Source organism: Mya arenaria, chromosome 6 (assembly GCF_026914265.1).
Source record: "Mya arenaria isolate MELC-2E11 chromosome 6, ASM2691426v1".
Lineage (NCBI taxonomy): Eukaryota > Metazoa > Mollusca > Bivalvia > Myida > Myidae > Mya > Mya arenaria.
The window spans coordinates 52,329,572-52,342,270 of record NC_069127.1 but is presented as its reverse complement, the minus strand read 5'-3'; the positions used below and the strand labels follow the sequence as shown (position 1 = coordinate 52,342,270).

The 12,699-nt window shown below is 34.7% G+C and overlaps 1 protein-coding gene across 1 annotated transcript; it reads left to right on the top strand.

Moving 5' to 3' along the window:
• Positions 1-6,058: 6,058 nt before the first annotated feature.
• On the top strand, positions 6,059-12,440 carry LOC128236687 (E3 ubiquitin-protein ligase TRIM33-like). Its single transcript, XM_052951753.1, has 6 exons — positions 6,059-6,161; positions 6,723-7,631; positions 7,918-7,977; positions 8,371-8,433; positions 9,823-9,885; positions 10,770-12,440. Exons 2-6 carry the CDS (start codon positions 6,734-6,736, stop codon positions 10,820-10,822), a joined length of 1,137 nt encoding a protein of 378 aa, XP_052807713.1. The 5' UTR covers positions 6,059-6,161; positions 6,723-6,733; the 3' UTR covers positions 10,823-12,440.
• Positions 12,441-12,699: the final 259 nt, after the last annotated feature.

Below are 12,699 nucleotides of genomic sequence, written 5' to 3'. Positions count from 1 at the left end.
ACAATTAAAATTACAGGAATAAACCCAGGCCCCAATATCACGAAAATACTTAAGTCAAATCTCAGTCTCAACTCCTTTTTACACATTACAGTTTGACATTCATGATTAAAAATTGCTCATGTTTTACTACTTTCAAAAGCACATTCTCACATGCATTATGATGATTAACAGAATTGTTCATTATTCTAAAAAACATTTATAGAGCACAAAATGTACTAGAGTAAAACTCAAAAATAATAAATTGGACTCAAGTACAATTTTTGCTCTCATTTTTTATGCCCCCTTTTGAAAAAAGTGGGGTATATTGTTTTGCACATGTCGGTCGGTCGGTCGGTCGGTCGGTCGGTCGGTCTGTCTGTCTGTCGGTCGGTCGGTCGGAATACCAAATGGTTTCCGATCAATAACTTGAGAACGCTTTGACCGAGGGACCTCATACTTGGTATGTGTATTGGTCATCACCAGCAGATGAACCCTATTGATTTTGAGGTCAGTGGGTCAAAGGTCAAGGTCAGTGTGACCTTTACATGAAAAACGGTTTCCGATCAATAACTTGAGAACGCTTTGACCCAGGAACCTCATACTTGGTAGGTGTATTGGTCATGACCAGCAGATGAACCCTATTGATTTTGAGGTCAGTGGGTCAAAGGTCAAGGTCAGTGTGACCTTAACATGAAAAACGGTTTCCGATCAATATGTTGAGAACGCTTTGACCCAGGGACCTCATACTAGGTAGGCTTATTGGTCATGACCAGCAGATGAACCCTATTGATTTTGAGGTCAGTGGGTCAAAGGTCAAGGTCAGTGTGACCTTTACATGAAAAACGGTTTCCGATCAATAACTTGAGAACGCTTTGACCCAGGAACCTCATACTTGGTAGGTGTATTGGTCATGACCAGCAGATGAACCCTATTGATTTTGAGGTCAAAGGTCAAGGTCAGTGTGACCTTAACATGAAAAACGGTTTCCGATCAATAACTTGAGAACGCTTTGACCCAGGGACCTCATACTAGGTAGGCTTATTGGTCATGACCAGCAGATGAACCCTATTGATTTTGAGGTCAGTGGGTCAAAGGTCAAGGTCAGTGTGACTGTAAGCTGAAAAAAGGTTTTCTGATTGTCCATATTTTTTTAATGCATGCACAGATGATTGGGATTGATGTATAAATGTTTGTATAGAAATGATTTTCTTTTATGTTACTATTTTAGTTGGGCATTTATTTGCCTTCTTAAGTTATCATAAGTAAAGTGCATCTTATGCAATTTTGGAGAAAATTTGCCTCAAGCTCCTCTATCCACTAAGTGCCATGTTTGTTTCAAACTAAGATAGATGATCATCAAGGATATATTTTCTTCAGTAAAGTTTTAAAGTAAGAGTATTGTTCTGATATTTGTCTTATATAGTAGACAGTAGAAATTTATATGTCACTAAATGCATGAGTTGAAGTATCAGTTTTCAGTGAACATCTAGTTTAATTATGCCCCCCTTCGAAGCAGAGGGGTTATATAATTGCTTTGCACATGTCGGTCGGTCTGTTGGAAGACCAAAGCTTGTCCGAGTGATAACTCAACAATTCCCGGACCTATGGTCATCAAACTTGACATGAAGATTAGGTATGACCAGTAGATGACCTGCCTCATATGCATCCAATGACAAATCAGCTGTCATTTCAGTCCATGCATATTTCATTCAATTGTCCAAATATTTCTGGCAACTTGGCGCTCAGGGGGCATAATGTTTGACAAACATCTCTTGTTTTCTTTAAAATATTGACCAAATTTTATAATCAACATAATGAATGAGAGAAAGCGATTTTAAAAAGGGTAAAACATTTACATTTTTGAATCATGTAATGTTGTAATTTGATAAAAAGAGTTGAGACTGTGATTGAGATTTGACCTAAGTATTTTCGTGATATTGGGGCCAGTTGTCAAACAAACCCGGTTAAGAGGTGCAAAGCAAGCGCCCAAACGACACTTAGCTAGAGACACATACATATAAACACCACATACATCGCAATTGTTTTACGGAGTGAACTTGTGTTTCACTGACTATTCCTAGGCGACATGAGTGTATGGGGATGGGCTCATTGTCAATTATCTTAGTTATGTACCTGACTGTTATACCTGTCCAACATTTATCAATAACTACAAAACTAAAATTTAAAAAAAAAAGAATATCCAGCTTATCGGACAGTCAGTTGTAAAAACGCATCACACAAATACTGATGCTATGGCCGTGATTGATGCTAGGACGTATAAGATTTCCAGACCATTCGTTAATGTTCAATGACTATGGTCTGTCTGAATTAGCTGTGGTAAGAGCCAAGTGCATTCCATCCCGGTCAGAAAATCAATACGACATTAAAAGTGTTTTCTGTTGTCATTTACAAGTACTTTTGGGTGAGACAGGACTTTTTACGTGTACTGTTATATATACTGTTAAAAAGTGAAATATGTGGTCACACCGGCGCTTCTTTTAAGCTAGCTGAACGTCAAGCTACAGGAGTCCATCATGTACGGACTTAAATAAGGCATGTAGATGGCCAAATTCGGAGGACGGTTGATGGTTATGGTAAAAGAATGAACACATTCAAAAAACAAAACCTCTTACATACGACCAGGTTGCCGAGCTACGTGCCAGCCTCATTGACACAATACACAACACTTGACAATACTGTCCAGCTGTTCATGTGATCATCTGTAAAAGATTCAAGCATCTGTATTCAGCAATACCTGCTCTGAACATCATCAGTGAATTGCCTTGTTTGCTTGAATATGATAACGAAGCCAATTTGCTTCGGCAAAGGAAACATATGAAAACCATCGCAGTTGTTAAATAAACTAGTCACAAAAAAGTTTGACAACCCAAGAGATTTTGTAAAGGTAGCGGATGGTTTGTACAAGCCAGCTGAAAACATGGCCATTGATGAAAATGAAGTAATGAAATTACTAGATGCCAGTCTATAAATTCCAAATCGCATGATCCGAGTAATTGAGCAATAACAGTAACACAATTGTAAACAGTTACAAAATTGATCAACAAAAACAAGTCTTCGGAAGCCTTAATATTACAAACAAGACAAGACAAGCTGAAAAATGTTCCATCAGTAAAATGGAGCAGAAAAACGAACAAAAGGCAAGGCACTCATATATTATCAAGAATGGAAAATACCAAAAGGAGTTCGAAGTGAAAGATCACGGATTAATGGTGTAAGATGAATGTCATTTTATCAGGGGCAGCCCAGATGGTACCATTTCGTGCACTTGTCATAAATACACATTACCCGAGATTAATTGATTGAATGTTAACAGTGTCTGAAGGAATGTCAAAAGGCAAAATTAAGTACATTCAGAAAATCAACGAGCGTATGTCCTTAAAGGTAGATACAAGAGATGGATAGTATACATAGGCCCAAGTTTTGATGGGCATAACAAAAACTCAGAATTGCCATTTTGTTGTATGACCAACACGAGACATTGTCACAATAAATGTTTATTCTTGTAACTTGATCAAAATTGGCTTGTTCCCTTTAAATTAAATTCTTAGACAGTTACTGTATATTTATGCTTTATGAATGGCATGATTGCCATCAAGTTTCCAGTTGTCTTCATTTTTATTCTTTAAACCATGTATTGTAAATGTACATTATGTTAACATAATTGCTTCACTTGGCAAGTCATTTCAGCTTGTGTCCATGCTTGTTGTTGCTATTGGAGGTATTGAAGTGACACTCTTATTCAAAATCAATTACATACTCATGTATAACAAACATAAATATGACTGATAACCCTTTAACTACTTACTGAATAGTGCATGTGTGGAAAATATTATTTACTGATAACAAGATTAAAACCGTGTATTTAATAGCAGAAAGCGCATTTTTTTGAAATGATAGGTGAATGCTAAAAGATTTATATTGTGGTCTTCTATCGTTTCATAAGGTAGATATACCGTGTTTTATGCTTATTTCTTTCAAATTAAATTCGGATTTTTTCATAACAACCTTTGTTTTCGACATTTACTCATCCTTTTTGAAATATTAAAACGATATTATTAATTGTGGCTAATCTTTTTTGTGAGTAAGAGTTCATCTTTAACAATATGTACTTTTAAAATACTAGGGACTTACATTGTTTCCACATTTGTTTTTTATTTGTTCATATATAATATCATTGTATGTAAATATTCATTTTTTACTAATTATGGTATTTTAAGAAATTGTTTATTGGTAATTTATCTATCATTCAACCATTTATAAAAATACTGACTGTTGACACTACGATGGCTGTGTTACTCTTTTCCCCATTCTTTCTTTGTTTCATTGTGTCAAAGATTTACAAATTTCGTTTTGGGGTAATGTGAAGTAATACTTGTCATTGGAAGTGTTACCCAAAATTTGTCTAAACAGTAGAATGTGTCTGAGAGTACATCGAGGTGTTTTGATGCCTGCCTTAAGTCCAATAAATGTACTAAACTTTGTAATAAAAGTTTGCCACGCCACTTGAGCTAGGAACTCGTTAAAAGTTACAGCGTTGTAAATTTAGAAGGTATTAAGGTGACTGATGCCCAAAGCTTCTCATTTTTCCATTAGTAATAGTAAGTCAAATGTTAATGTATTGCGATCCTATATAATTTGAAAGAGTAGGACCACTAAGCCAGTGAAGATTGTTCACTCTTAGTCTTGACATTTGAACTAACCAATATTTATAAACATCCACTGCCTTTTCATTGACAACTTCAGTTTTTAAAAGTATTACGGTATTTTTATTTTCTAACAACACCCAAACACACAGTTTTCCGTAGTGACAGAGATTCAGTACTGGTTTGACTGAAAACATCGAATACAACACGGGTGGTATTCTTCATTCACTATATATTGGTCAGTTATAAATAATAAGTAATCCGATTAGCTACATCTTTCTTAGATTCATTTTAAGACTAATATTGAATACCAGCCCTGGGTATGCTCAACAGACAATCCCAGTGGATGAAAATTAAGTAGGACAAACGAAATACAGTTTACACAGTAAACGTTATTAACGAGGATAAAGCAAATACACTTATAGTTTAATATATCTAAAAAGATGAGAACAACAATTTCAATACAATCAGCAAGAAGAAATTGTTAAACTTATGTACTTTAGGTCCTTATAATCATATGTAAAATATACTGAACGTTTTTACTTCCTACTTTTCTCGGGAAGGTAAACAAATTAAATCTAATATGTTCTACAAATAACATCGTTATCAGAACGTTTACTAGTTAAATGCAAGATACAACACAATTTCGCAACATGGTGACAATATATTGGCAGATGAAAGTATGTGAGGTTGGCATATCACTGCAACAAAACTCAGCGACGAATATATGGCAATTGAAAGTTAGTGAAATATAAACAAATAACAAAAATCTGTTCCACAGTTACCTGTATATTCATACTAAATACATGCTCCATGTTGAATAGAGGCATCCTAATTTTGGGTCATGATTTTACCTTTACGGCGTAGGACTAGTGGACTTCACATAGTCATGGCCTTTGGTCTCCCAAACCGCATCTGGAAAATGCAATACACACTGCACTTTTGGTCGGCCTGGTTCAGATGTTGAATGTTGCGCCTTCTTTCTATTGTCGGATTCATACCGTTAACTTATTCCAAAAACCTAAATAGATATACAAGAAAATAAATGAAAAAGACATACCATTTCTAGTAGACAGTGTGTGTGCACAAACCCAGAGGTACTGACGACGGAGCCCACTTTGTTTAACGTTTCTTGGCTGTTTCTTGGGAAGATAATTGGCACATAGGCAGCACTCTTGGTACTGCTAGATCTTAATCCTTAAAGTGACAGTCTTATGCAAAATCAATACATACACATGCATAACAAACATAAATTTTGAGTAATAAATCTTTAACTACTTACTAAATAATACATTTATGGAAAATATTTATTACTGATAATAAGATTGTAACCGTGTATTTAAAGTGATACAGGGTACCGGATACCGGACTCTAGGACCACCCAATTTATTAAGCTTGTCGAGGGAGATCACTGCGTTGGATATTGAGTGGTTATGCTAAATAGGTCATGTAGGCAAATTCCTCCTTCAAAACTTTTGAACAATGCGGAAATGAAGTTATTGATTTAAAAGAGAAAAGGTAGGATTGTTTTTCTCATATTGCAATGCGAAGCAACCATTTGACGGTACAGTCCACTTTAATATTTAAATGATAAGATGTTTATCTTTAAAAATAGAAAACTGTTGTAAAATGTATATTTCCAAATATTTAGCAATATATGGTCTACTAGGTTAACTTGTACGAAGATTGCAAATATGTTAGGACATCACAAACACAATACAATTTTCATAATAAATAAGTCGTTCCCATTGTTAATAAACTCCGATAGAAAACAATGTATCCAGTTTTAAACTGGGTCACTCTGGGACACTAGTTTGCTTAGTACACAATTCTTACGCATTAAAGCCATATATGCATTTGATTATTGATTTAACAGATACTGTATAACAAATCTTATCTGTTACAGTATTAGTTTTCTCGTTAAGGTGTGTAAAGTCTGATCTGTTTTATATCGAATTTTTTTTTGTAAAATGTCTTCATAAATCGACTGAACAATTAACCGCAACGTGATATATGTTATATATCAATCGATAAAGTTGCTCTCGTTGCTGGCCTGAAACGAAAACATTTCTGCTATAGTTTGAATCACAATGGAGGTATCCGGTAAGAAACTCCGGTCGAATGCATCTCTGCCGTACGCGACCTACTGCCAGCCCTGCTCTAATGATGGGGAAATCCTCCCAGCCGAGGCTTACTGTACTGTCTGCAAGGAGTTTATTTGCTCTACTTGCACAAATATTCACAAGAAACAAAAGATTTTGAGGTCTCATGCACTTTTGGATAAGAAAAGCATGCCTACAGCTATGAACGTTCCGTCATTTGTACCACAAAGCACATTGCCTTGCGATGTCCATCCTGAAGAGTTTATTAAGTACTTCTGTCCAACCCACCAAACACTCAACTGCGGACATTGTCTAGTTAAAGATCATAGAACATGTCATGTTGACATAATCTCTGAAATATCAAGGGGCTTTAAAGATTGCAAGGAGTATGAAGACATCAGCAAAGCATTTTCCCAATTGTCTAAAACCCTTGAATGCTGTGCTGAAGACGCTGAACTCAAATTGAAAGTAATAAAAGAGCTTGCTGAAGATGAAGTTTCAAATTTACAGGAATATCGCGCTAAGGTAAACACATACTTTGATGAGAGGGTCAATGCCCTTATGACGATCATAGAGAAAATGAAAAATATAGATGAAGTACGTCTTCACTCCATAAAACCCAAATGCGATGACCTTAGAGCCAAGGTTGAAGAAATCGAATCCAAACTTGCAGAGCAGGAGAAAAACAGTGCCCATTTGTTCATTGAAGTCAAGAAAGCACAGAAACAGGTAGAAATTTTGCAGTTAGGCCTGGCTGACATTAATAAAAAAATGACTTTTCACCGCTACCACATACGAAAGGACCCTGCGACAGAAAGACTATTGTCATCCAGCACGGGCCTTGGTACTGTTGAAGAAATAGCGAGTAGCGGAGATAGCACATCGTGTAGGTTTTATTGGTGTATTCATTTTTATGAGCATACTTTTGCAAGTAAAAAAACACCTATGTACGTCCGTTGGGACAATTTTGAACATTATAATCAAGATACTTGGCTAAAATAAAAACATATTCGCAAAACGTCTTACCTCTTCTTAAAAATCGTTAATCATTTGAAGATACACTCAACTGTCATTTTGTAGTATAGTATTCGTCTTGTTAAACGTTTCTTAGTTTTTTTGTTATTTTTTCATTTAATGTATTTCATGATGCGATTTATATTTTATACTTTCAGTCGGCAACGATGTGAGAGGGTGTATTGGAGAAATGGTGAATCTTCATGTGTCGACAGAGGGTGAGATTAAGAGATTCTATGCCAAAATATAAAGAAAAAAATAAGGTCACATTAAAGCTTCTTATTTAATATATATATTTAGATATTTGGCTTTTGTAGTCTTATTTGCAGTATGAGTTTATATGAGCGCTTTATAGTACATGGTTAAGTTATTGTAACGAAATTATTTTAACTCTAAAACAATCCCGACCGTATGCGACCGTAAAACGTTTTACCTCTTATTACTTGAGTGGGAATTATATGAAGATATACGCAACTGTAAGTTTGTTTGCCACTTTTCGTCTTAAGCTTGAAGTTCCTCTGCCATCTCACAGGAACCTATACATGTATGTCTTAGAGTGTTTATGTTTTCATTTGTCGTATTTCATGATGTGATTTATATTTGTTTCTCAGTCATCAAAAGTTCGGATGAGTATGTTCGAAAAAAGACGAAAACTCCTAATGTGAAGAAAAATGGTGAGATTTAGCTGTTTTGAACCAAACTGTTTTTTACTAATTATAAAACAATTAAGGCATCATTCAAGCTTCCTACTTTAGATATTTAGATATTTTGCCTTTGTAGTCTTGTACATATCAGTACTAGCGCATATGAGCGCTTTCTTGTAAGTGCTATTGATAAGCTATATTGTGAAAGACCTTTAAATATTATACCAAGATCCGTAAATAACTTCTGTAACACCTTATCTAAAACCATTGGGCCATTTTCCGCCAAAATGCACATGAACGAAGGTTTCCTGCAAATAAGGTTTTGCGACCAAACACACAGGTTGATTTTACGATTAGAAGAAAAAAATTAGTCTTGTCCGAGACGCAAGCAAACCCAAAGTCCATGAATAAAACTGGTTCCCATGACAACTAGAAAAAAACAACATCATATTCTCAGAGATACAATGCCTAGACTTCTGAGCGTTGTCTAGTATAAATCACTGTACATTTTATACCAACATACGTGGTGATTGCACTTTCAAACAAAATGCATCATGAATGAAGATTCAAATTGCCGTAGAAGACATATATGTACATTAAAGCTGCACTCTCACAGATTGACCATTTTAACAACTTTTTTTTATTTTTTTGTCTTGGAAAGAGCAAATTTTTGCGTAAATATCTGCAAACCATAAATATAAGATTGCTGACAAAATTTATATCGTAAATGTTCATATTTCGGTTCGAAAATTAATGTTTTATAGCTTTAACCGTTACTAACAGTTTAAGAAAAATGCATAAACATCATGTTTTGAACTTATATATAAACATCTGCGGTCTGATCTTTTGTCAGCATTCTTGTATTACTGGTTTCCATGGATATTCGCAAAAATTGGCTCATTCCAAGACAAAAAATAAAGAAAGTTAACAAAACGTTCAATCTGTGAGAGTGCAGCTTTAATAATTATAGAAAAGAAGGCAAGGGAACATATTATGGATAGAGAAAAAAAATGATTACATAAACAATCGATAAAGTATGCACGACAAATAGTTTTCTATAACAAACATATATTTAAACTATGAAATTAAGCTATCTCTTTTAAATCCAATGCAAGGAAGTAACGAAAAAAAAAACTATATTAAAACTCATTTTAATCTTTGAGTGCATTTATTCTTTGTACGTTTATTCAGACAGTTTGGAACGTAACAAAATTATGACAGTTGACTTGAAAAAGAAACGTTTTACCCTTTCTTGACAATAATAAACTATGTGAAGATATACTCAACTAATTTTGTGTGCTGCTTTTTGCCTTAAGCTTGTTGTTCCCGTGCCTTCCCATAAGAAGTTATAACGTAGTTCTTTGTGCGTTTTTGTTTTCATTTGTCATATTTATAATGAGATCTAATCGTTTTTCTCAGTCAGCAACGATTGGGAAGAGTATGCTCGGGAAAAGACGTATACTCCTATTGGACCGATACAATGTGAGGTTTATTTGTTTCTGCTTTCTACAAAATATAATCTACTTTTAATTAATAGTCGAGGTAGCATGCTAGCTTCCTATATTAGGTATTTAGATATTTTGCCTTTGTAGTCTTGTTCATATCAATAATATAATAATATTAATCAGGTTATTTCATATTGGCACTTGTATGTGTCCGAGGTATTGGCATGAGCCCGAATATACTGCTTAATACCGAGGGCAAAAAAACTCGGCCAAAAGGAAATCACATAATTAATGAATGAGTATTTAATTAGTTAACTATTTAGTATGCGACGTCATTTTGGTTAAACCATTTTAATATCTTACCTTATTATTGATATTAATACTACGATTTCCCCGGTATCGCGTCAAATTCGTCATAGTTCATTAATAAAAGCTCATATGAGCGCTTACAGTAAACTGCTATTGATAAGCTATCTAGTGAAAGGCCGTCAAGTTTTGTATACAACCGCTTAAAAATCTTCGAATAAAATTTGACCATCAAACACACAAAAAGCCATGTTGATATGAAAACTAGAAGAAAACCGTAGTATTGCCGAGAGTTTTGGGTTAACCAAATATGAACTACCATTTATTTTATGACAGCAATACTTTCATGTTCTTACGTTCTAAAAAGCAAAATGTGTACATTCCCATTTTACATACGACTCATGATGGCGTGAACACGTTCGAGTCAATGCAAGTTAATAAATAGTGTACAGTACAGAAAGAACACTATGACATAATTATGGCTTCTTTTGACCAATTGTCGTTAAATAAGATCCCAGTAAGTGTTGCGGTGACATGTTATGATTCATCATCACTTAACCACTTTTATCGAAAAAATGATGCCGATATAAACTAGAGTATCCTTCTCTTTTCCAGACAAACACAGGCAAAAGAAACACTGGCATGACATGTATGGAGACGAATTATGATCAAAAGCAGTTGATATGTGGCTATGTTCTTTGTACTGAATTTATATGTTCTTGACAATCGGATAGAAAGTATGCACAAACTGTTTATATGTAGATATCTTCTTAGGTTGTTTCTTAGCCTTAAAACACTAGCCTTAAAACAAACCTTAGTTTCCTCTAACGTACTAATTACCTTCCCCATGCTTGATACAAAATGCTATTTTTCACCTTTATACCTTAATTGATATTTTCGTGATTCAAACTTAACAAAGTTTTATGTAACAAAATTCAATTAGCATCAATCTGACAGAATTTATGATGATCCAAATGTTGAAAATATGGCAACGTCCCGGTCATTATGGTGAAGTAGACGCTTTATATCTCCGGACACAATTTTCTATTTTTCTTATGTACTTTTACATCAAAGGTGTTCGAATTATGAATGAAAGTGTGATAGATGGACTTGTTTAAGGATAGTTGTTCAAAGTAGGTGCACACTAAATCCTGTAGTTTGATTTGACTCATATTAACTTTGTATACCTGATATTTTTACCTACGTCACGCTTGAATTGTCACAAGTATAAATAAAGCATTGGTCAATACAACAGATTACCACCCACGCACGGTGTTTCAAAACTACACTTCACGACAAAATAAAGGCTAACCATAAGTGTGCACTCTACATCAATTAGTGCTGGTACTGAGAAAAAGAGAATCGCAGCATCGCCAATAGATCACGAAGAATTTAAAAAGACTCGTATTGAATCTAATGATAGTGAATGCACCATATCTGACGATGAGTCTAAAGTTTTCCAGTTAAGCGAAAACCAACTCACATCTTTGGTCAACAGCATCGTTACTGGCGTATTATCAAGTCTCCAGCAAAAGGTAGTTTCCTTAAAGCACCTCGTGGAAAAGCCAGTACTCTCGAAACCAAAATATCTGCCCTAGAGGAAAAGATTTATATCCGTTTGAGTAAATAACGACATATCTTATCAATACTGTAGGAATAACTGCTTGAGGATAGCTGGTATCGTGGAATCTCAGGGCGAGTTCACAGACATAATCCTTGTGGATCTGATCAAAGCCACTGGAACTGAAATTTCACTTGATCAGAAAGTTCGCACTCCCATGCTTGGCAAACCTAGGACCATGGGATCCCGCCAACCGGCTTACGAACCCCCAAGGGATAATATTATTAAGTTTATATCCTACAGGTTTCACCAACAGGTCTACAAGTTGCATACCAAACTGAAGAGCGCTGGATACAAAATAACCCGTCGTTTGTTCAAGGATTGAAACACCTTATGCCTTCGAGTCTTTCAAGACGTGAAAGGTCTTAATAACTTTACTTTGCTTTGCCGTGCAGTATTCTATGTAGTACTACAGTGCAAATTATTGATCAATTTATAAACATTTCATTGAGTTGAATTTATTTATAAACATTTCATTAAGTTGAAGTTATAATTATAATTTAATCCCATTTTACGCTTTCGATATCTAACCAAACCACACGTTGTTTTCATTCTTTTATTGTAATTTAGTTAATAAACCATTCTTAATTAAGTCTATATTAAACAACGACTTGTTGGGCAATGAAGTTTACTGTATGGTATATTGACATAAAAACTTGATTTTATCATGATATTATTTTTATTGATAACATAATTATATGTTTTCTTAAACGTTGCTAAAGGACAATAGTTTCATATACTGACCATGAGCTTATTTTTACCGGTATAACTTAATTTATTGCAATAGCATTTTGCACCTTTTCGAGCATTATTTTTTCTTTTTATTAATTGTCCGGAGTTTATCCGGTAATCATACCATTATTTATGTACGATCTGCTTAGCTGTATTGTTTTGTTTTCATGCTTGATTCACTGCCCCTGTTCG

Bases quoted from the DNA above. Each gene is read 5' to 3' on its own strand.
- LOC128236687 (XM_052951753.1), top strand. From the start codon at position 6,734: ATGGAGGTATCCGGTAAGAAACTCCGGTCGAATGCATCTCTGCCGTAC. The intron at 7,632-7,917 runs GTAGGTTTTATT...TTATACTTTCAG, and splicing joins TAGCGGAGATAGCACATCGT to TCGGCAACGATGTGAGAGGG. The intron at 8,434-9,822 runs GTGAGATTTAGC...CGTTTTTCTCAG, and splicing joins TCCTAATGTGAAGAAAAATG to TCAGCAACGATTGGGAAGAG.